At 32.3% G+C, this 27,245-nt stretch overlaps 1 protein-coding gene across 7 annotated transcripts in view; it reads left to right on the top strand.

Annotated features, from left to right (window-relative positions):
* The window catches only part of LOC121590281 (homeotic protein ultrabithorax), a 125,167-nt gene that overhangs the window by 87,650 nt on the left and 10,272 nt on the right, over nucleotides 1-27,245 (top strand). For 6 of the 7 annotated variants that reach the window (XR_006004401.1, XM_041909793.1, XM_041909791.1 and 3 more), the window contains exon 3: nucleotides 2,731-2,781. The exons of the other annotated variant lie outside the window; for it this stretch is intronic. Coding sequence is in view for 5 of the 6 variants with exons in the window: in XM_041909793.1 (XP_041765727.1) it covers nucleotides 2,731-2,781 (51 nt within the window). In the remaining variant the exon portion in view is untranslated. The remainder of the gene's footprint in view (nucleotides 1-2,730; nucleotides 2,782-27,245) is intronic. 7 annotated transcript variants of the gene reach the window in all.

Raw genomic sequence — 27,245 nt, 5'->3', positions numbered from 1 at the left:
CGTATGGCGACCAGCAAGGCGATGGAATTGTAAACGGCGCCTTGTCTGTTACGACAGCACGGTCAATTACGATGCAGCGTAGAAAACATTTTCCATGCGCTCGGTTTACCAAATAGTCGTTTCGGTGGTTCTTTCCATTTAATTTCTCTTTTGATCATCACTCTCTTTCCTGCATAGGATTTTTTTCCTAGTAAACATATGGGTGATTTAGTTGCATCCAATACGGATGTTATGAAAACAATAAGCTCTCTAGTGTCGTTGTATGTTACGTGGCGGCATTTTCAGTTTGTTTTGAACTTAAGCACAAACACATTGCACAGAAGCCGTCGTGCTAGGAGGAAAAGGACGAGGGGTAGGAAACACTTTCATACTCTACGCTCATTTGGATCATTCTGTGTAACACCGGTGGCGCCACAGTCAATGTTCAGGGAACGGCTCTCTATCTGCGAGCTGAATCCCACGGAAAGTACATGCGTGAGAGCCGAGAGAGTGAATTGTAACACGATAAAAGAACAGACATGAAAAACCTACGCTATGCAGGTGTAGATGGTTTGTTTTATTTGCATTATGATACAAAACATATAAATACGACGTGGCCATCCTTCTTATTCTTTTTGGTGTATCGATTTACGCTGCTGGTTTATATAGGCTTCTAAGGCATATTAGTACCAGGCAGCCGGATAGTCAACTCTTTGCTGAGCAGGGACGGACTGGTTGGAATCTGATTACGTCCCGCTTTGTTGACGCCGATGAAACTATCGAATAGACCACCGAGGCTGGTGGTGCTCCTTACGAGAAATGAAAAAGAAAATTTCCATACAGTCACAAAGAGCTGTGCTCTGGTTGTAGTACGAAGAACACAATTAATTAAATTCACAACAATAATTTAGCCTAGATAATCAAAATCTAAACCCTCAAATTTACGTTCTCCCGCCCAATAAGTATGAATTCATCAATTGTTTTTTTTATAACTGATGATTCATTCGATTGATTTTTGATATTACAAAGACTATACAACAATAAAATCAATTAGAGTTATTTATGCATTTGGTGCCTTAAGTTTAATTGAATAATCTGAATCGAGTCAAAATAACTAATAGTAAAGAATAAGATTCAATTAATTTTATTCATAATTAAATTTAAACGATAGCATGCCAGAAAGAGTTGTACTTAATGTTATTCCGTTTTATTCATATGCGTCATCAGCATGATATGAAAATTTGTGATAAATTGACTAGTGGTAGTAGCAGTTGTAATAAAAACAGCGATTGTGTAAACGATACATTGATCATATTGTTTGTTTTATTGGTCATTGTTGCATTGCTTTTTCACTGCTTGAAGCAACATGTATTGGATTTCTTTGCAATCAGAATCAAGAAAACTCCAACTTGTTTTACACTCATCAATATATTACATGCTACGCTCATCTTTTCAAAGAATCATCGCGTTCTACGCAAACTTCATTACGATATCATTATAGTTACTCAGTCCAAGAACACTCAAACTTGTTTTACACTCACCAATGCTACCACATGCTACGCTCCTCTTTAAAAATAATTCTACGCAAACATCATTGCGATATCATTGAGTTACTCAGGCCTACAGCAGGTGATGCTCACAAGAGCATACAATGAGCGCAGATTCTAGCTCAGCTGATTCTCTCTGAGTTCATCAGCTGATGATGAGTGCAGTATAGACTTTATGCCTTCGACTTTTTGAACTTCATGGGTTCATCGTTATAAATTACAATAATTATCCAATATCTTTTCATGGAATGCATGTAATAAAACAGTTTAAGAGACGAATAACATGTACCAAGATAAGCAAATGTTCAAAAAAGTATTTTCTAAACGCTGCAGTATTTAACAAATTGATCAATGGCAAACAATGAAACGCAAGAAACCCGATATGATTTCCGAATAAAACAAATGTATATGCACTGGATTATTCAGCATGCTTTAAAGTATTTTCAAATGGTCAAATTGCACAAAAAAAAATGTAAAAAATATTTCAATTGCTTTAGATTGTCAAATATATCTTCACTATCTTTTGACTGCTGTAAATTGTATGTAATAGTTGGATAAATTGACCTAAAATGGCCAATAATACAGATATGTTTTGTAAATTTAATATGTCAACGAGAAATATAAAGTCCCAATAAATTAAAAAAAAGACACTTCTAAACCAATTTTTAAGATACAAAATAAACATACAGTCAACTCTCTTTAATCTGAGACCTCTTCAATTAAAAAAAACCCTCTTTGTTGAATTTTTGACAATCCCTTTATTTTCAGAATATTTTTGTCCCTCAAATATTTCTTTTATTGAACAACTATATAAACTATGAATAAACTCTGATATCTCTCTTATTTGTGTATTGTGTTGCCATGGTTATTGAAGGATGGATATATTTATATATTTTATTTATATATATATATATATATATATATATATATATATATATATATATATATATATATATATATATATATATATATATATATAAATATAGTATATATATATATATATATATATATATATATATATATATATATATATATATATATATATATATATATATATATATATATATATATATATATATATATATATATATATATATATATATATATATATATATATATATATATATATATATATGTATCGAGATATCTACATATCTCATGTATATACATATCGAGATATCTAAGTAAATCTTCTTTTTTATAGGTAAGAGATACTCAGAATCTCTTGCGGGCACTCTTCTACCAGACTGGATAGGTAAGTTACGTTTTTATTTTGTATTTTATCATTATTTTTATTTATTTTGAATTGCATGGTTTGAATTTTTTATGGTATATGTTGACGGTTCTTTTTTTGGTAATTTTTTGTTCATTATTCAAGAAGGATGTACAGCTATGGTTAATTTCATGTTTACAATTGAAACTGTGAAAAATACGAGTACCTGAGACTAGTTTAAACTGTGTAATGCACAATCAAACGGTTTAATCTTCCATAAACCCTATTATTATCTTTTAATATAAGTTTTTTTCACGAATTTCTTTACATGCCACGCTTTTTAGGTGACTATTTAAATGGACTACTAAATGCTATGTTCTTTACATGGCTTTAAATTCTAGTTGTTATCAATAGCACCTCAATTTGGTTGAAAAGTATAGTAAAATAATTGTTATCAATACCAATGTTTCTTACATTATTTGTTGGGTGGAATTTAATAATAAATTAAATTTAATGAGGTACCGCTAATCGGGTTACAAAATATCTATTAAAAATATTATCGATGCAAGTCATTTATCTACAATCATACCAAGAATTATATTATTTTGGTTCTTATAAAATATCTGATACGAATTTCATTTTATAGCACATTTCGTGATAGCTACGAATTTCACTCAATATCGATAAAAAAACAAAACAAACAGAAAGCTCCCATCATATTCAATAGTTGATATCTACATTTAAGCAAATTCCAATATGAACTAGTAGACCATGAGGATACTAAGGAATGATGAGTACATTGATACATAGGTTTCAATTATTATGATATTGGCAGCATCTTAAATAGGAAACTCCATACTTAGATTTGACCTTTTGATTGTATTGTTTTCTTGATGTTTGAATAATCGTTGTTTGTGTTAATTTTATGTTTAATATATGTTTTTCTTACCAATCCGTTTGGTGTAAGTTTTGTGTCCGTCAAGAGGCTACAGCAATTAACTTGAAATGCAACCGTAAGTAATAAAAATTTAATTATCTGTTTCATGCTACATGCTCATGATATCAGTATTTGGTGACTGCGAAAAGCACGCAAAATTTTATTAATATGTCCCTAATTATTTAAAAAAATATAAAATTAATGCATAAGTATTGAACTAATGCATTCTGTTCAACTATATTACATTCTTATTTTACTTTGCGAACGATTTATACACGACATACATGTTTACAAAATCAATTTCTTCAAAGTTTGAAATGATACTGTGCGGAACATGCATTTGATTCCGAGATCTTGATTGTTTGAAGTTTGATTCAATGAAGCTTGGCTAATTGTTTATTGGAAAAAATATGTAATGATCGGTACTTCAATCAACTCTTAGCCGTGTTAAACTTCTGCTATCTTCTATTCCATGATGTTTATAAGATGGATGAAGCAATATAAAAAATACAACGAACGTGATCAAACGCATGTGAATGAAGTAGGGACTATATTACAGTGATAGATGGAAACAGCAGCTCAAAGCGATCTCAAACAGCGAACGACTGCTTTGTTTACTAAACGAAAGAGACCTCCTGTAGCAACACAAATAGCTTGGTCGTAAAAAGGCGCCACTCAAATAATTGGTGTGGGAGAATCGCTTGAGCGCATGTAAATAAACAACATCAAAATCGTCGATAAAAAATTTAATAACAATGTGCCTGAAATGTTTATTCTACATAGGGATCACGAGAAACGTAGAATTTATTATTTGCCGACTAGTTATTCTTCATTGAACAGACACGTAGTTGAATTTATGCCAACGTATCGAATACATTTTTAGTTCACTATCCAAAAATGCAATTGTAAATGAGCATTCAAAATTACGTTTAATCGATAAGATAGGTAGCATGAACTTGTGCAGCTACGGATTTCATGTCATACGAAGAAATAAAAAGAATACAGGTATTCCCCGATATACGCCATACTCGATATACGCGATATCGCCATGCGCTGTTTTCTAAATTTGACAATTCGTTTAGCTAATTGTACTGATTTGACACATCGAATGTAAAATGAAAAAATAAATTCCCTTTTGGTCGAATTTTACAACCCATTTCAAAAGATATAAACTTGTAATCTTCATTTGAAATCAGATAATAAAAACTAATTTAATGTCTAAAACCTACAACTTCAACCAAAATTACACGAAAATTAGCTATAATTTGACTGATAACTTCGAAATTTGACTTACGATATTCGTTATTCGAAATACGTTATTGACTCAGGTCCGCATAGATAGCGTTTATCGGGGAATACCTGTATTGAAAAGATTAGATAATTTTGTATGCATTGATCTGCGAGAAGTGCAATATGTCGATTAATGAATATTTCTCAAGATCTAGCGACACAGAATCAGTTAATTTTTGCATGTCATCAGTGAATTGATTATTTATATTGACAAATGATAAAAATGAATTAAAATTAATTAAATTATACAATAACCTCAAAAAGTATCACACACATAAAAATATTGGTGTTATTTAATACTTTTGAATATGGTACGAGAATATTTTTTTAAATGATATTATTCATACTCAAATTGTTATCGATTCATCATGGCAAGCCTTGGCCGACAACGGTTGTCGAGCCAAAGAAGAAAAAGATCGATACATCATGTGTACTCTTTATTAGTTATCATTTATTATTATCGATAAATTTGCATTCAAATACTTTTTTAAATATGTCGTATTCGACACTTATAAGAACGATTCCTTAGTCTATGTTTCATTACCGAATAAGCGAAACCGAATGGATCAGACCTTAAAACGGGCAAAGGCTTATCAACCACTGTCGTTTGTGCTTTAAAATAGCGGTTCGGATTTCTTAGGCCGCAAATACACGAAACGGGTTCCCGCAGCTGTGTATAACAGTTGCGCAGAGATACCCACCATGACATATCTGCGTTTCCGCGGTAGCGCGTTCGAATAACATTTCATAGCTGGATTGTTCTACGTCGTGTATTTGTGGCCTTTGAATCTCACCAGAGTAAACTTTAAAAATATGCTTAGCCTAACAACCAATGCATCAATCACGACCTGTTTATAATAGAAGATTCTATTCTATGGATTGATTTTCCTCAATTTTGATGATTTAAAAAATATTTTTTTGGATTGCGTTTCTTGGAATATGTGGAAGATAGTATTATTTAAGTCAGTTTATGTAAAGAAACATTGCAAAAATAAAATAATAATAGTATTATGATAATAAAATATAATCTCTATTGATATCAAACTATTAATCAAACTATTATTAAAAATTCAAGCATAGAATCAAGTAGTACAGCGGTTATAAGTATTTTCACTAGAGTTGGCTACGAATTTAAGATCAATTTGGCACAAGTAGCTGTACTTTATGAGTAATAATGCTACCGCCTGTATATGTCGTAATTCTTCGATGCATGTAGACGCACTCTAAATTGCGCTAAATACGTCGCCCAGAATCAATGTTTGCTCTCCACCATTGTGATCTATATCGCAACTTTGCAGGAGGAATACAAATAACATCAACACTAAAAATAATGGCTTTAACCACGCCCTAATGTATATTTTATTTATTTCTCAAGCGTACTCTTTCTCGCTGATGTTAACGTTATTTTTTCTTTCGCTTTCCACAAGCCAATTTGGAGGCTGAGAGACATGAATCTTCTTATACAAAACGGCTTCTTGTTTTGTGCTCCTTCAGTATTGCTGCAAAAAACTTTAGATGTATCTCTTTCTTGGTACCACAAGCTGCACCAAATACATCTTCGTCGTCAGCTTCAAGCTATGGTTTCGATTTATTTTTCCGATATAATCTGTTCCTTTGCACTGCTCTCGCACATAGCTTCTCAAATTCCAATACCATATGAAGAACAGCGTTTGAGCAATGATAGTGGAATGGCGACGGTCACTGATTTATTGCAGTCAGCAACAGAGATTCAAGGTACGTTGGGACGTTTTGAACCACGCGCGTGTAATGGAGTGGCTGAAGCGAGATAGAACACAAGACCTAGTTTCATGTATTTACGGACACATACAAGTTAGCGATGACAAAAACGTATCCCCGAAATGGCCGTCGGGGGAAGAAGTTTGGATGATTTATGTGTTGACATAGTTTATACTTCTCTTTTCGTATAAAATTGGGGCGAGTGCAAATCTTCTGCATATGCCCTCTGTCTCTCGTAGATAATGTAATACTTCGATTGACCCGGTAACCATTGCAACTAGCCAACATAAATTCCATCCTCTTATAACATTCTAAGATTCTTTTGTGTATGCTGGTAATTATAGCATAATACAGAATAATGCAATATTTTTGATTCCGAATATCATAACAAAATGTTGCGAACCACCAAAATACTTTTTTATATTTTACTCTGTTAGCATTGTTGCATGGTGGGTGAAAGCAGTGTGGGTACAGGAAACGAGTGTTAGAAAAAGAAGCCATTCGAAAACTGTGTCAATATTGTTTCGAAATGTTGATGATACTCGTTTGTTACATATCGATCTACTGAATTTATATATGATAATTTTTCACATCGTTTCACAGCCACTGTCACAAACAATTTCCCCGTTCGATTTTATTTAGAATTTATCAAGCTTTGATTTGTTATGAAGTGCTATACATTACGAATGAGCATACGAAGCCCATTGAGTACCAAACGTTCAAACAAATTATAAAATTATTTCACATTATGCTTGAAGAAAATAGACCAGTTTTTCAATAGTTTTACGTTCTTAAGCTCTGATATTTTTATATTATATAACTTACAATTGTACTCCAAGAGCAATAGTTCAGCATTACTATGCGCTTACTAGCTTAATGAACAATTTTACAAATCATACTAAAATACTACAAATATTATATATCATATGTATAAAATTTGTAAACATATATTATATAATATATAATAATTATATAAGAATTACCATGGTGACATTTACATGTACAATGAAATTAACGCTTGCGATTAAAATATCTGATATAATATTTTATAGTTATAACGGAACGAAATATCCCACTTCACAAAAATCAAAATAATTGAAAATTTACGACTTTACGCTACCGCACAAAGTTTTGTCGACAGCCAACGTCGACATTAGATGTCGAATGTCACTCATACACACAAACTTCGTGCTGATGTATGTTTTATTGAATATGTGTATGTGGTATAGCAAGCAAAGTGTGCGTGATACGCAGAGGAAAAATATTTATGGCGTCGTCTGGTTGACGCCAATAGCTTTACATGAAATAAGAAAAATGATTATTTCACTTGTTTTTCACAATTGCTTAAAAATTCGTAAGATTTTTAAGTTTTCTTTTTGCTTACAACCACAGTACTGACGACGGCTAAAATCTACAACACATAATTATACACTTATAACACAGTATGACGCTGAGCACAGCTCCATCCACAATACATTGAGCCACAAAACACACAAAAACAAACCATAAAACTCTTAACGCATTATACAGCTCTTTAAAATGTATGTAGAGGTTAGTCATGATGGTGCAAAAGAGTCGGCACTACAAGAAAAGAACATCGAATGTAGGTAAAAGAGGACGACAATATCTGCAGCATTGCAATATGGCAGCCGTTTCGTTCAGTTTCACGAAGCTGCACACACACTCACAATCCTGGCATAATCATTTCGATGAGTTTTACGATCTCGAGAGAGTGTTTAACGGCAAATAAGCGCGATTGCTAAAAAAAGACTCCATGAGTTCTCCGGTATTTTTGTCAGGTTTGAGGAACAAAGTAGGAATACACAGTTTAGATTTGGAAGATGACTGTGCCATTGAAGATATTAAGTAAATTATCGATGATTGATGGGTTGATTTGAGTGCTCTGACAAAAAATGTACTGTAGCATTTTGCGAGTAAGTCTACTCGTTAAAAGCTCAATTTCCTTACTTTTTCCCTGAATAACAGAGTTGGGTTTAGAGCAAGAATCGAGAAAATCGGAAAGGAGTTGTATTGTAAAGGTGGTTGTTATATTCCGTTGAACGACCTTTGTGCTGATAATTCTGTAACACAGCATCAAGTCGAGTATAAACGTTGCCCCTTAGCTATGCAATAAACGACAAATGGGAAGAAAGTTAAAATGCACCCAGTGGAGCAGCACTATCGAAATAATTTCCTGTGGCTATAGCGTTCCTGCATGATTCTGCATTGTCCTGCAAAAAGTGGTGTAAAAAATTTTGCTCAATTTGCTTCATTTATAGGAGCCCTGTAAAAAAATTCATCAATGTCGTAATTGTGTCGATCAAATCAAATTATTCGATTACGCTTCGTAAAAAGTTATGAATGATTTTTTATTTCATGGTACATCCTGGATAGCCCTCCCTTTTGAGAAAAAACTGAATTCAAGTTGGAAAATAATATCATGAACAATTTTCTATCTATAAATGTGCCAAAATATGAATTTTAAATGCAATCTTAATGTTAATCTGTTACTGTCATATATCAATTAACTACTCATTTTATCTTTGCAGAACAAAAATATAAGTGGCTGCTTGCGTTCCCATGTATTGAAAAAAATAATTTTATCGAATATTTTACACAATCTATAATGAATTTGTTTGAAGTTGTAATAAAATAAAAAATGAATAGAGGAAAAAGGTTATATTTCCGAGAATTAAGAATGCAATTCATCTCGATTCATCGTTATGATTTTAATATAGGTTATTGTCTGTTCTGACATTAAGGTTTATTGAGTTTTTTGTGTGTCATTCAATTGGCCGATACAATTCGTGATAAAATTGTCAACTTGCACGACTTTACAAAATGCCTGTCATGGGTTCAAGCCCCGAATGGACCGTGCCCCCATACGCAAGACTGATTATCCTGCGATGGTAATCAATAAGTCACTGAAAGCCAAGTCTACTAGTGGTCGGCAGATTTAGACCGAAAGCGACTGTAGTGTCAAAGAACATAAGAAGAGAGCTTAGAAAACAACATAATAATAAGTTAAAGTTAAAAGTTTTCGGCATATTTTTTGAATTAATTTCTTAAAGGTAATTTCGAAGAGAATTGCAAACATTGGTAAAATTTTGAAGTATGTATTTTGTATCGTTATTGCTATTCTTGCACAGATTTGATTTTCCATACGGGTTCATTGTGAGTGTTAGAAATGTGCTATAAGCATGGTCAAGGTTTGTGATATGTGATGTTTGCTTAGCTAGCTTAGCTTCTCTTTTATAAAAGAGCAAAAATATATTTAGGTAGCATCCAAGATACCAAAAAAAATTTCTTTGCAAAGCTAGATATCAGTTTTTGAGGAATGTGTCTATGTGAGGTTAGGGACTCATTTTTGCTAAAACACGGAGCAATGTGTGTATGTGTGTGTGTTTTTTTAAACATAAACTGATTTCTTTAGTGAAAGGGACCTTAAAAACAAGGTAACACAGTAGGGTTTCAATATATGACACCCTGTCCGTTTTATAAGTGTTTAATACATGTGTTGTGATGGACAGGTAATAAAGTATGTTTTTTTTATTGACCTTCTTTGCTGGAGGAATTCTGTCAGGTGAAAGTTATGTAACAATTGTCACCACTAGATCATAAATCTTTTCGAATCATAAAAAGCACTCTCCATTGTATGGAGAGTATTTTCATGTTTGTGACGAAAGTTAGAAATACACACAAAATAAAATAATTTTAGGGACGGGTTCCATTTGTTTATTTGGAAACCGTAGCAATGATACAATAGTGCGAAAGGTGAAAGTGCATTTATGGCTTAAGTTGAATGAAACATTGTTTTTGATAATTATTTATATGTATAAAATAAATTGTGCAAATTTAATCCAATTTCAATACTCTGAAAATATATTTCAATAATTTTCAGTCCAAAAACTATATGAAAACAAAGTTTTCTATCCTTCCATATTACAGTCTGAAATCACTGGTTGAACTTTGATTCCCTGTCAAGTATTGAACATGTTCTTTCCATACAAAAAAAAAACTGAAATTTTGTCCACTAGGCCATGAGATTGTTCAGAAACCAAGTTTTCCATACACACACTTTTTAATTGAACTGCCAGCCAACTATCAAGCATTCAACTAAAAATCGTTCAACTATTGAATTTTGGCAGAATTTATTTGAACGTTATTCAAGAATTTAACAAGTACCTCGTATGAGATAGTTATCAACAGAATGAAAACTCCCTTGGAGCTTTCAAAATACTTTTGTATTTTTATAATAATTTTTGAAGCGCCAAACTTGATGTATTTTTCAAATGAAACATTGGAAATTCTGATAACCTGATCTTAACTTTACAAACTACAACCGTTTATTAAAAAAGATAATGAATTATTTAACAGTGTAATTAAACAATCTAAACGAAAATGCACAATAATTTACGACAAATTGTTAAGTTACTTTACTTTTACTATAACGAATAATCACACAGGCCACTGGGTTAAAACAATGTTAAATCAGCCACAATACCCAGTGGCTCGTAAATTTGTTAAATCTTGCATATTTTGATTAATGATTGTATGTCCTTCATTCAAAAGTTAAATAAAAAAGAACGATAGCTGGGGTTGTAGTCTATCGTTGCCTCTGACTATTAAAAAAGAAAAAAACTTCTTGGTTCATTTTCCATTTGAAACATGGAATAGTGATAGTGAAACATTTATATCACAAAAACAAGATAATATTGTTGAAATACGATGTTCTGTTTATAAAAACAGCAAGATAATCGAGTCGAGACGACTGCTGTTGGAAAACCAAAGGTAAAACGAAAGGCGATTATCTAAACATTATTCATGTTGACTGTTTTGTAGCTGAATTTTTCAATTCCAATTCTATGGACGATCAATCGTGCAATTCAGATCGCATGAAAAGGGTTTTAAATGTTGGTCACTCGAAACGAATGATCCGATCACGAATGAAGCTCTGTTTGTCACAGCACCACCTGGAGAGCACATGTAAGATTTTATGTAAGAAGATACATACGAACCAGAAGAATAAAAAAACAGTTGGCATTGCAAAGTACAACTCAACGTAGCGGGGTCTTAGCTCATGCGAACACATTCATTGCTTGCATTTCGATTAACACGGACACAGCAGAATATCATATCATGAAATGACTCACAAAAGCATAATGATATGTCCAATAGGCATCCGTATCAAACGAACGTTTCAAATAAAGATAATATAACACAGGAAAGTCTAATATAATCGGATGTTCATTTAAAACAAAACCAAATATGATTTTGAAACAAAGAATTTAAAGTTTTCCTATACATAGATGCTTGATACATTGATACTATACTATACGATACTATATATACTATACTTTGATTAAGATAGAATAACCAATTGGTAAACCAAAATCAAGAAGCGAGCATCAAAGATTCAGGAAATATATTCCAAATAGGAAATATATAACAACCGTCCGTTCATCAGAAAACCTGTACGTGTAACATTAGATCTTTTGGTAAATCGGTAGCATAATTAATTATAAAAGTTTTTTAGATTTATGATTTTCGAAAAATTAAGGTTAAAATAATCTATTCTGTTATTGCGGAACTATTTTCACAATCATCAGTATTATCTGGAAATTCTATAATCGTTCATAATTCATTTGTAATTGAAAGTACATTTAAATACTGTTTAACCCACATATTTTTTGTATGACTTTGCTAGAAAGCAACGAAGCTATAAATAAATTATGAATCATATATCTTCCACTAAATATTTGGCAAATTAACAATGCAAATAAGATTTTAAAACTGCAGTGATAATGAGATACGGTAACTATAGCCATCAAATATTGATGCAATTTGTTCAGGTGGTGAGGTTGGTGAAATTGTCTTTCCAACGCTAGATACCTTTGATTGTTTGTTACGGTGGTTTACTAAAGTAAGGATGACATCCACACAAGCTCTTGCAGAATGCTGCATCTGTGTGTATTTTTTGGGTATTTTTGTATTTGTCTTGTACAAGTTTTTGCCATCCCCAGATATTGATGTTGTGCAATTGCTAGTGTAAAGTAATTTTACCCTAATATATATCATTTTATTTATCATAATAAGTAGTATTTTATTATAATAAGGATCATAGTTTTACAAAATCAATCTTATCAATGCAGGCTATTTGTGCAAAATAATAACAATATTCCAACGAAAGTACACTTAAAGCTTTGGAGCAGAAAATATCAAAGTAAAAGTGATCTTTCTCTGATACTAGACAAATCTTAAAAGGTTCTGGCTATCCATTATCTAGGTTAACATAATTACTCAGGTAGGACTCGACGTTCTTTGCAAAAAAAATGTGTGAAAAGAAAGTTTTGCTGAAGATGAGATCAAAACTTAAAAAAAAGATTTAATAACTGTTTATGTACACCAGGGTGCAATATGTAGATTAATTAAAATGCGTTACGGAAATAGCTTTGTTTTGATTTGCAGAGGCAGACATAAACGCAAAAAAGATAAACATATTGCTTGCAAAGCCAAAAACACAATGAAAATTGTATCAAAAATACTTAGCACTATCATATACTAAAACCTAGTATAAACGCGTTCAGTGTTTGAATACTGCTCTTGCGCATCTTTGAATTTTTGCTTCACAGAATGAGAAGGCTAGGTTACTAGGTTACTATTAGGCGTAAAGAACCTAAAGCACAACGCGCATATGAGAGAGATTTGAGAGATAAAATACAACTTATCAAACCTGCGTGGCCACGTGGTCTCAAGTAAAGAAGTTCAAATTTGGTCTTTAGCTCATAAACGCTGCACAAAATAAATAATAAAATAACAATAATTTAATATTAAGTTGAATGAAGCTACAAAGCGCAAAGTTTTGAAATAAATATTGAAGTACGGCGATATAACTAAAAACAGCACAAGCCTACACAGATTGTACGATTGAATTCTGAATTCAAATCACAAAGAATAGTTTCATAGCTTTATTTCGAAACTAAACTCGTTCCCTTGAAGTAAATTATCATCCATTATTCATGAGCATGGTTAGCAATGGATCGATTTTTTACTCTTCACTACATTGCAAGAAGTATAAGAAAAATTTCTCTCACCAGCTGCGCCTGTCTCACCCAAATGTGCAATTACTTGTAAAACTTTTGTATTGAGGTTTATTTTAAACTTTTTTCAAACGAAGAATGGTTTTATGGTAAATTAAATGCATTTTTTATGATAATTTGTTGCTGTAATAGGCAGGTCTATCACACGATGGTTTTATGCATGTCCTTGAAATGAAACGCATTATTTATGACACTTTGTTAGATACATACATGTTACCCATAAATGAAATATACAAGAAAATTGCATCTGGGTTTTTTAACAATTTCTTTTGTGCGTGATTTTCAGGATCTCTTGAACTTTAAAAAATAATTACCATAAAAAACTCTCAAGGCAACAGCAAATATATCAGCTCAGCATGCTGAATCCGAATAATCGCGCTGATTGACTATCCTGCTATGGATATTCGAATGAGTTACATCATAAGTTGATAAGCACATTAGTGGGTCAGGAAGTTTTAGACCAAATACGATCGCAGTATAAATATTTAGGAATCTGAAATATAGGTATAGCTTTCAGGATGCACAAAACTTCTACTAAATTTTCGTTGTTTGGAAAAAAAGTGTAACCCTAATCCTAGGTGTGTCACAAAAAGGTCGAAGAGTCGATCTTTATTTTCAATCGATTTCAAAAATGGATGATGGTAGTTGTTGTTGTGAAGTCATAGTAATTTTGATCACGTAAAAATATTAATTACTTTAATACTCAGTGCCATAATCTTCGACCTTTAATCGAGAAAAAGGAAAACATATCAAGAATAAATCACTTATGGTGTACTAGAGAAAATCATCTCACAATATTGTCAAATTAATCGATATCGGGCAATTGAGGAGCAAATCCATTTCAAATGGGAAAGGCATGCAACTTGATTAAAATATTCTAGTAAAAGTGGAAAATAGTTTCGGAGCAGTGATTTTAGATAATTTTCAGAACATAATAAAAAGAGCGCAAAAAAATATAACATTTGAAAATTAAAGTTAGATCATATATGTGATGTGTGTAGAACAAATGTATAGTCTGAATTCACTCGTTGAACTTCCATTCTCTGTCAACTATATGTGCTTTTTAGTTGGCACGTTTTTCCACACAAAAACAAATCTGAAATTTGGCCATGAGATTTTTCGAAAAACCGGTTTTCATACATTTTAATTGAACTGTCAGCCAACTATCGAACGTTAAATTTCAAAGCATACCAACTAAAAAGCGGTCAACTATTCAATTCTGACTATATACACACATATATATATATATATATATATATATATATATATATATATATATATATATATATATATATATATATATATATATATATATATATATATATATATATATATATATATATATATATATATATATATATATATATATATATTAATTGATATTTGATTAATTTTTAATTGATAATTGATAATTGATATTGATTAATTGATATATTAATATATATAAATTGATTATATAACTCTCATATTTGATGTAACGTCCTAAGCTGACATGCTGACCTGTAAGTCTTTCTAGCCTTATTCAGTACCACGCAGCTACGAGGGAGCGGTGCATTGTAGGATTGAGCCCATGGTGGGCATGTTATGAGAACATGGCAAGTAATGGCAAGATGAAAACTGTACCACGAAACCCTTCATCTTTAGTCTACAGTTGTTAGAAGACAAATTACAAATATTTAATTACAATTATTAAAACAGCTATATTACACTGCTTGTTTTGATTTAGTTTGGTATCAACATGATGTTGCGAAATCCTTCACAGATACCCTTACCGATACGGTACTAACAACAGTAAAATGCACACGTAAGATCACTGTTATGCAAACTGAGAATTATCAAAACATATTTTTAAAATATAACTTATACCTCAATATGGGCCAATGTGATAACAAACGCATTAAGGCAAGTCTTATTAATTGCTCAAAGTTCTTTGTCAGATACTTCCTGACCCCTTTTTGTAATTAATATTGGAGACAACGTCAACGAAGGTTTATTGTCGTTCTTTGTCTAGTAAACAGTGTTCATATCTCTGTCGTTTGAAAGATATGTATACAATTAGACGCTCTCTTGGCTGAGCAAGCTCTGTTTTCATCGTTTGCTTATCCTTAAGGGTTTAAAAGATATATTTTCGATATTTTCATGCATATACCATGTTATGGTGGAAACACTGTTCCCCAGGCTGAGCACCTTATGTGCTGAGCATGTGGATAACAGAATTCTCCATGTGGTAAATTTGTCTATATGAGCTGAAAGTGTTTATTTGATTGAATATTTCAAATAAATAACTCCTAGCTGTCAGTAATGCTTACATCATACAGCAACTTGCAACAGTGAGCAATTTTTATTCTGTGAACAAGTTTAATATTTATGTGATAGCTTAAGGCCGATAAGATATAATTGATCTAATATGTTAAAATATATGTTCATATTATAATTCAACTGAAGCCATTTATTTTAACACGTCTTTATTTAAGTCACTTACTTTTGCCTATGGAAATGTAATGCTCGTCACGTTGCCGTGTTTTGAGAGCATTATTCGCACAAACTCTCTCAAATGCACCCATCGCTCTAGATTGCGCTCTCTCCTGTTTCTATTCGTTGTTACGGTGAATTTCGCCTTGAAATGATCCAACCAAGCATTTCGGAAAACTGTAAATGTTACGTCATGTTCAGCCGGTCTCATGGTACAGTCGTCAACTCGTATAACTTAACAACATGCCCGTCATGGGTTCAAGCCCCAACTAGACCGTGTCGCCATACGCAGGACTGACTATCCTGCTATGGGGGGTATTCCAAAAGTCATTGAAAGCCAACCCCACACAAATGGTACAGGCAGGCCTTGACCGACAACGGTTGTTGAGCCAAAAAGAAGAAGTAAATGTTACGATAAAAATAAATTAAATTAAACACATGATTTATTCCACTAATATCTAAAGAAGGTTTACCTACAAAAACGTGTTCTTTTTTAATTTCATATTTTTATATTAACTTTTTAGATATATCGATGTGTATTTTTAGTAATATCGTGCATACAGTTCGCGTTATACTGAATTCTTTACATATCTACGTATAATTATTACAATACATCCTTTTTTCGCATATCCAATAATATAACAGCGCTGGGAGAGAAAATTAAACCAGTGTGAGTGTTTGGAGGTGGATCAAACATAAATACCAACACTGATAAACTCAAAATGGTTTCATAAATTGTACGGCCTGAGGTTTTTCATTTCCCTGCCCCAGTGGAATGTAGAGAAATGATTACCTCGCTTGGCCTTCTAACACTAGTAGTCACAATATGGTGTCCAAAATTCTCTCATACACACGCCATTGAACGCCTGGGGATAATATTCAACATCGGAGGTGAATGAAAACTGTGTACGTGAATGTGTCACAAATCCAGCTCACAAGACCATGTGTGATTTCGTGCTCTCTCGTGCATTCAATTGTGATAGGAAGAAGGATAACGACCCCTCGCATCCTTCGATTCTATTCAGAATCATATAATCATCGTAAGTTTCTTCCATCCATTACCTTCATTGTTTTCGATAAAAAAATTCACTTGAGTTATGCAGTATTGAAACAACTACAAGAAAAATATAAACAGGTAGTACATAACTTCAACAGCGTTTCTGTGTATACAGAAACATTTAACTTCAAAGATGTCTGCTTCATTTATCCTTTTGTTTATTAATTTTTATATTTCCAAAAAAAAAATTGCGTCAAGGGCTATTCAATAGACTAAAAATTAATTAATTAATTAATTGATATTTTACAGATTATCAACTAATTTGAAATGTTGTAATTGTATTTTTCACTAATAAAAGATCATTCTATTCATTTTGATTATATAATACTTAATTAAAAACTTTTTTTATTGTAATGAATTTGAAATATTTGAATTATTATTAAATTATTAATATTTCACAAAAAATATATCTTTGGCAACGAAAATGTGATTAAGACTCAAGATAGTATGAATAATAAATAAAAAAATAACGTTATATCTTTTTTTTTGTTCAGGACGAACGGCTTTGTCATATTGCTTAACGTTATATCTTTTTATAACGATTAAAATGTGTTATGATTCAATCAGCTTGAACTTGCATCAGATAGCTAAAAAGGTCCAGATGCAGAAGACATTATGCAGATATAGAACTTTGTTACAAATGCATCAAAATTTAAACGTTCAAAACCAAATAAATCATTTAACAATAAATAATTAAATACGTAGAAAAATTACTTCACAGGTAACAATTACAATTACAGATTTTAGCGTACAGACACGGGTTATACTCTACTCTAGTATCTTATAAAATTTGAAGTGAGCTGCACTGGCGTTTACCTTTTGGTGTGGATATTGCATTGCTTTCATTTAATTTTAAACTAGAAGATTGAAGAGGGTACCAATAATAGCTCATTGGGAAAAACACAAAATTTTACCCTTTTTATTTGGACAAAAATATAAACAATCATTTAAATCGTAACGGGTTTTTGAGAAAACCACGGGGCGGTCCGGTGTTACAGTGATCAACTTGAACGATTTAACAAAATGCCCGTCACGGTTACAAGTCTAGAATAAACCGTTCCCCCATAGTTAGAACTGACTATCTGGCTACGTGGTACCAATAAGGTCCGAAAGCCTTCGATATGTCCGCATAGGACGTTACGCCAAGTAGAATAATATGAAGAATGGAAACCGACATTGATGAACGCATTTGAAATTCAGACTCAAAACTATTTTTTACAGCAAATTATATGGTTAAAGAATAATAGATAGCATATATAATAATGAATTTAAAAGGAAAACAATTGTTTATAGAATATTAAAGTTATAGATCAATATAGTAAGCCCACTGACCAGTTTGAATATTTGGTCGACTTTGAAGCTGTAATAATCGAACATTGGCTACGGTTGTGATTTTTAGAAAGTTTGGTTGTTAATACGACAAAAGTTGTGCTAAGAAACAACGCCTGTAGCCATTGCCGCAAATGTTTAAAAGTTAGCTAAAAAAAATAAATATGGGTGGGAGCGAAGGGTAATCGGATCATGGTTTGAGAGTAAATATTTTTTGATTCAATGTATTTCTCAAAATACGTAAAAACAACATATGCCCCTTCTTGCCACTTTTCTTTACTTTCATACCAGACCAATAGCATTAAGTTTTTTTCATAACAGTCGCCTGCCGCAAACCGAAAAAAACTATATTTTTGTTGTGTTTAAAGCACTTTCGAAATGGAAGCAGAGAATCGAGTTCCATTGCAGTTCCATTTTCTTTTTTTACGCCGGTAAAAGGTATCCTTAAAATGAAGAACGTTAAAACTCGCAACATGCTCTGCATGCACCAATGTTTCAAAGATACCCCCATTCCTCGTACCACATAAAGAACGATGTCTTCGCATGGTCTTCGACTGGTGCAAAGCATAATTTAAGACCGCAGACTATGGACAAAGCAGGTTTGGATTTCATGTTATGTTTTCTTCTGCTTGCATTTTACACCACCGGCACGCTGAAAAGACAACTTGTTAAGTTGAACTCGACGGTGATAGAGTACACAAAACGAATGGGATGCTGCAAGAAGGAGATCAAAATAACCAGTCGTAAAATGCAATTGCTTTTAATCGAACCAAAAAGGCGTATAAGGCTGTATACGGATAGGAATTTAATTTAAACGCCCTGGAAAGAATACAGGAAAATTCAGGCATAAGAATTTGTTGCGATGTGTTTTTTCTTAAACAACTCTGCGTTTAAAGTTTGGAATTTTTGTGTCGATTTTTTATACATATATTATTAACTGTTTTAGGCATCTCACCGGTTTGAGCTGGGAGAAATATCCTTTATAAGAAAAAATTTTACCTCTTTGTTGGCGTATTACGTGAACACCATGACAGTTATCAGTCAATGCTAAATGATGTATACGCCATGCATGAAACACATTCTCTTCAAGCCTAAGGTTTGTTGGTAATGAAAATGAGCTTCAGTTTCATATTTAGTAGGTGGCAGAGAGCAACAGCCCAGGAGATTACTAGTTTTATTGGTTCACTTTCATTGCTGCTTTATACAATTTTAGAAACAAAATAATTGGTATATGAAATTGAACACAGCGATTAGTGATTTCCTTGTAATTATATTTCAAGCAAGGTTCAAAATTCATTTTTTATCATCAAAGTCTCGTAAAAAACAACGTGTTGTCATTATCGCATACAACACAATACAAAGGATTTGTAAAATGTTCGTTTCCGTTTTCAGAATAAACGAAAATATTTTATAAACAGATAAACCTCCTAAACCTCCTTATTAATTAACTGATTTTTTGAGATGAATAACTAAAAGCAGAGAAAACATATTTTATCGCGAGAAACATTCATAGAGATATTCCACAGTTTCTAAAACGTTATATTTTAAAAGCAGATATTTAAAAGCAGATATTCGCTGCATCGGCTCGGAATTACGTTGGCGATAGTCGCATCGAATACTTTATATTAAACCACATAATCCAGGCTTTCGAATAGTTTCATTTTACTCGATTTCATATGCGATTACTACCCTTATAACTTGTCAATGAATATTTTCTCTCCTTATATTTCAAAATCAAGCAATGACTTTCACAAATCAGATTGAATAATGATAGTAACTTCGTTGACACATATCTGAGAGAAGCTGATGGAACATTATTATGAAATTTGTTTATTAACAAATGACACAAGAGTGTTATAATTTGATTCTAGTAAATAAGACCGTTATAAGAAAGAACTTTGAACTATTTTCGTATGAAAATAAGAATGCAATATTCAAACTTATTATTTTTTGTATCCTGGAAATACGATGATAGTCACAGGCTATAGTAAAGATCAAAATTAGCTCAAATCCTAAATAGATCATCTTCTCGTAGCAAAAACTGTTGGATACGTAGTACATTTTAGTTTAGTAAGCCTATAAAAGGGTGGCAGGATCATTTGATTTAGTTTTTTTTTATTATTAATATCAACAGAAACTGTATTGTCTCAAGGGCTATGTAACTGTAAATTTATTATCTTCTTCTTCTTTGGCTCAACAACCGATGCCGGTCAAGGCCTGCCAACCCACTTGTGGGGTTGGCTTTCAGTGACTTATTGATCTCCACCCATATTAGGATAGTCAGTCCTACGTATGGGGGCACGGTCTATTTGGGGCTTGAACCCATGACGGGCATGCTGTTAAGTCGTACGAGTTGACGACTGTACCATGAGACCGGCTCCGGCGACCGGATGAGAAATTTATTATAGACCTTGATATTAGCCCTTAACCTAGAGTCATCCCTAGTCTAAATGTATACGCCAAAACAAAAACGATACAAAAAATAAAATGAATAAATAAAAATACAAAGAAAAATATAGCTTATTTACAAGGTCACAACTGAACAAACAGGGCATAAACAAAACAAAGTAAAGTGTAAATTGCTTGAGAGAATCAAATCTTGCAAACCAACGTGTTGTTAAATACATTTCAATCGTATTTTTTTCGGAAGTTGTTTAGTTGTTTAGTATTTTAGGAAGTTGTAGGCGATTTATTGCGTTCTTTACTCTATTTGATTACAAATAAGTTCACATCTGGAAAGATCTTTTTCTGTTCTTTTTATTAAGTAGTAATGGTTGTATTGGTAAAATCTGGACGATTTTAAAGGATTTGAACAATGAGATGATGTAATCCAGCAATTTTTAAAGCCATACTACCAACTTTCTCAGTGTATACTATTTTGGTACCAACGATAAGCTATTATAACTAATCTCGTATGGACTTAAACTTAAGAACCATCCTGCAGGTATTTCATATGAAAAAGAAACAGAAGAAAAGAAACTCATTTTGTAAAAAAAGATGAAAAAAATTAATGAAAGTTATTGGAATAGAAACAAAAACCGTTCGCATTCAAATTACGAACGGCTTAAAACTCCCGATATTTAGCATGTTTTTAACTCATATCTTCATATTGTATCCCTAGCCATACCGATTAAAAATTTTTAGATGATTGACGTGCCATTTGCTTCAAATCGCGTGTCGCCACTTGCGAATCGCATGCTACTATCATCCTGTACAATCGAGTGGCACGCACACTGTGGTCGTCGCTGTAACGGATTCGGCTGCGTAGTACATAAAAAGTTGCGAGATCTTTTTTAGATGCAATCTAACCACGAAAGTTGTGAAGACACCAAGAAAACCTCGTTTGTCACTCATTTGTTATTCGAAAAATAAATCAAACATTTTATTTTGCGTTGCGTAACAAAATATAAACTTCCCCTCTCCCCCATGTAACAAATCGTAACGTTTGAGAACATACCCCCCCCCCCCTTATCACCGTTATAGAATTGATGAATGACGCCTTAAGTGTTTGTAATTCGAAGCAATACGGTATTTAAAAATTTCAATTCAAAATTTCAAAATTCAATTCTGAACACAATTCAAGACACAAATTCTTCACAATATTTAATCATTCCAAATGTATGGTTGTTTGCGGTTTGCATTATGTGTTCATAAAACACTTAACATTTTAACAACAACTCTTTGCTGTATTTCATTAAACTCTTGATGTTCTTAAAAGTGCTCATTTCAAAAATAGGTTTTTCTGGTTTAACTACACATTGTTCATTATTGGGGCATCCATCATCCTACACCAGCGATTGGGAAAGTCCGATATTTGAGATGGCGGTTCTTAACCGTTAATATATGTCATATAACTTTCACACATTTTTATTTTTGGTTTTTCTCTTTGGCTCTTCACGTAGAACTCTACGAACATTTTTATACAATTTAGATCTTTCGGTCGCAAGTTTTGGTTACCCCTGTCCTATACCATATGATACGAGAAATTAAGTTTAAGAAATTCCTTGTCTAGTTATACCGATTATTTATTATTTAAACGATTTTGTTTGATTGATTTTGCTTATTCTTTTAGCTCATTTAATTATTTGCAGCAATCATCACACACATGTATGTTCAGCGGGGTTTGTCGTCATTCGGAAAATATCACAACTTTACACTTACAGATTCTCACCTAATAAGGTGTCATATTTTATATAACCGATACATAACCGACTCTAAAACATGTATCAATAATATAAAAAAGTAAATACAGAAGATCTTGATCATTAGAAACTTTTTGTCGATTACAGCGTTTACTGTTCGTTCTACCAAGTTTTTTGTTAGATTTTTTTTCTGAGAAATATTTTTTATTTATTTTTTGTTGTTGTAGCAACTCGGCTCTGTGCTATACGCAGAAAACTCATGGTTGAAAGTAGCGTAAACACAGCTCGAATAGAAAGAATGAGGAAAACTATCAAAGCAATTGTATTCTAGTCGAGATTAAGCATAGATAAAATAATGGTATTTCCGTTTGCTACAAAGAAAATTTATTTGTGGTAACAAGCATAGTTAGGAGACACTAGTAGACACAACATTCATAGATGTGGTATGCCAACTTGTCAAGTGCTATAATTAAGCATTTTTATGCATTATGAAAATAAAAGAAACGTCTCTGCAGCCTTATTATTAAGCATTCGTATGAACACTAACATGTGATAGAGTATTTGGAAACATTCAGTGGTAAACAGCAATAAAATGTGCAGTGCTAATTTTATAGTCTAAAAATCTAGCAGTCCATAGAAACAGTAGGATGTTGTGGCTGCGAAAAACATTTTCACTAGGTTAGATTTCAATAAAATAATAAAATAATTGAACTCTCAAAGAACCTAATAACCGGATTGCTATATGTATTTGCCACACATTTATCCATTCATTCTACATCCATTTGTTCATTATCATATTTAGTTCAGATTGTGTTGTCAACTTATACAAACACCTAGCTAAAAACAGGACTTTTACTCTCCAACTTTTTTTTGAAAAATGAAATGAATTAAAATAAAATAAAATGCTGAAAATAAACCACGGCGAAAGTGTCATTAAATTTTGTGTGAACTTATGGAATTGTTATTTTTGGTTATACTATATAACTGTTATTTGGTTACTGATAAAACTGTTATTTGGTTACTGATAAATCTGTTATTTGGTTAATCTGATTTTTGGTTATACAGTTATACTGTATTATAATAATATAATTTAATAATATAATATTATTTATATAAACACGATTCAAAAATATGTGCATTTCTGATTGCTCATAACTAACCTTTAGTTTTCATTAACATTTTAATCGGGCCTATTACTTGAAAAGTTTGTCTAACCGTTTTCTAAAACCATTATAAAATATCATATTTTCTCATTCTAAAGCTAGCAATTACTATTCGAAATAAGAATCTAGCTATACATTTTTAGGAATAAGTGTGGTTTTATGTTTTGGTCATGCATTAAAGGTACAAGTATTTTGAAATAAGTGCAACGTACCGATATTTTAAAATTTCAAATCAGTAATTTCAAAAGAAAATCTCTGGAGAATTTAAATGAAGCATTCGAAGGAACCGATAATCTACTATATGAAAATATTAAAAATGATGTATAAAGTTTCACGATTAGTTCTTCATTTTGAACTTCACAAGATACTGAGAGTACGCATTCGTTTGCGTTTGCGCTGGTGATTTGGAAGCGGATCCAATTAAAAAGGTGATTAATTTTAGGCAATAAATCTTAGTTCTTCCCCTATTGCAGTTTCCGATTTTCGTATGCTTCTATTGGCCAGCATTCCGTATAGAAAAAAGGGAAGAATTTAAGAAGCACCACATCGATAACACGAAAGTACGAGAATTTTTGCACCATCTGTTTTTCCAAACTATGTAATAGTGAATAAAAAATGACTGGAAAGAATGTGTATACATTCTGATAACAAACTATTTTATTGGATACTTCATACAAGTAACGTTAAGGGTAAAATGAACATCAAACCTACAAACTAAAATATTTTAAGGGTAATTATAAAAAAGTGATACGATATAGCATAACAATGTTTCGTATTCGTAGCTAAGGGGAATGCTATAGAAAATTGCCATTAGTTTCGATTATACCTAACCACAACTAGCCGCTATGCAGTAAATTCATCGTTGTTTATCTCATAGACAAGCCTTTATCCCAGACTTAAACTTTTGGTTACAGGCTGCATCACAAATATATCGATTCTAGACATGGTCACAGTAAAAGTTTTTGCATGTTTATTTTATCCTATATTGCGTTGATCTTGTTTTTTGAAAATAAACCATAAATTCTTTACAGAGGCTATAAATCCCACCGCACATTGTGCCTCATCTGGATCTCGCTTTCACCGTCAATGACTTTGCTACCTTTGCTGTACTTTCTGCACTTTGGGAGAGACGGGTATGAAACATGGAACAGGTTCTTTCCCCTTGTTTTATAGCCTTTGCTGCTGTTGCTGCTCATAACCACGACCTTCTCCGACTCTGTCTTTCTGTTATTTTCTTGCTCCTTTATTGGTTACTAAAACACCCTATAGATCCTTCCCTAATGTATGGCTTTCACGCTTTTCTGATCTCAAATGCTCCCTAGCATAAACTCTACGTTACATTCTTATAGCCATATGGGATATTTTTATAGCTCATATAATTTCAGAGAAATAACCAATAATATCGTGAAATTTGTTTTTTTTCTTTGAGTTATTTTGATAATTAGCAATGATAGATAGATACTGCTCTAATTCTAAAGGAGTTTCCTAAGTAAATGACAAAATGGTTTGATATCATAAAACTTGATATCACTAAATATTTTCTTCTATTCTTTTCTAAATACTTTAAATTTGGCTGTTGTAGTTTAAGTTAAGTTATTGTATCTAACTGCGACATTTTATTGAACAAATAGATACATATTCAGCACTGCGTGTGCAAATGCGGATGCGAATAATTGTGACTATCAGATACAACATATGCAGATACAAAATATCGGATACAATACAGCGTAATCGATACCTACAAGGCCCTACGGGAGCCTTCTATCATCATTTACTATACGCTCGTAATTCAAATGTTTGCCAGTGTAAAACATATTTTTATTAGTGATCTGCGTGTAGCGTTATTCTATTTATGCTTTCATCAAACATAAAGCCTTCAACTTTTCACATGTTATTGAAAAATGACATGTTGTTTTGAATATTTTAAAATTATGAATTTTATTTTATTTTTGCAGCTAGTACGTAATAAAAGTTCTTGCAATGATGACGTTTGAAATAATTTCTACCGATTCGGATTTGTTGTTGTTGTGCTGACTATGCTGACAAAGAACTTATGCTACTTTCATACTTACTTACTACTTCATACTGTAATTTATTACTGAGGTATAAATAATAGTTGCAGCTTTATCATGGGATGATTTTATTATACAGTTTAATTACAACGTAAATAATTTAATTCGTCTGCCAAAATTTGATAATAATATTATCAAACGGTTTGCTTTTTTTTGTTGTAATTATGATTTATCGTGCTCTAACCAATCATAATGGGTCAAACGTGTACCGTTGTACATCAGTTTACGATAAAGCCTACGAGATCAACCAACAAACAAATCTCAATGTTTAATATTGGAATAGACAAATATAAATGATCATGTCATGTACGATCGATATTTGATCCAACTACCTGGTAGGTTTTAGAGCCAGAGTATATCGAATTAAGATCTCAATTCCAGATTACTATGATTATGATTGCCAATAGCACGAGTGATGGAGTAGGTGTCTATTGTTTATGATTTTTATGCCGCTTCTGAAGAAGGCGTATGAGGGCGGTTTTGATTTCACTATCATCATTTCGACCATCATCGGTACCATCGCCGTCTAAGATGTATAATCGTGACTTAACAAAGTGTCTGTTCAAATAACATTTGCACAGCTTCAGGCAATGTATAGATACTTTAGTGTCCGGGTCGGTAAGATTTATGATTTTCATTCCAAGCTATGTATATTATCAATCGACTCTGATGCCTTCCATGCATTTTGTTCTAAAACGGACGGAATGTTGTACTTAAAAAGGAGTGATACAAGAGAGTTTCTTATAGGGCCATGTTTTTTTCCGTAATGAAGAAGCTGATGATAAAAAATTTGATTAATATCGTTGATTATAAACACGTCTTGGGTTATCGATAGTACTGTTGCTAGAGGTTTCCATTAGGTATTATTGAACATTCATACATTCTAGGCTGCGCTACATCGAGTGGTTGATTCTTCTAGTATTAATTTCATTTTGTAAAATGCATATACAATACGGTAAAATATGAAAAGAAGATGATTGATTAAAATGAACAACCATACAAAGTTTTCATTGCTAACCGTTACAATTCGTGGCTACTCTCGTTAACTACGCAATACAATACTACATACGAAATGTTAGTATTTTTGCCTTCCCATAAGATCAATGGTAGAATCATGAAATATGGAGAATCCATTTTGATTTATGATGTTTGATGGTTTATTAATTGACAATAGGGTTCAGTGAGTTATTCACTAGACAGACTTGCT

This window comes from Anopheles merus, chromosome 2R (genome assembly GCF_017562075.2).
Source record: "Anopheles merus strain MAF chromosome 2R, AmerM5.1, whole genome shotgun sequence".
Taxonomy (NCBI): domain Eukaryota; kingdom Metazoa; phylum Arthropoda; class Insecta; order Diptera; family Culicidae; genus Anopheles; species Anopheles merus.
The sequence above is the reverse complement of the archived record's forward strand: the minus strand, read 5'-3'. Positions and strand labels throughout refer to the sequence as shown.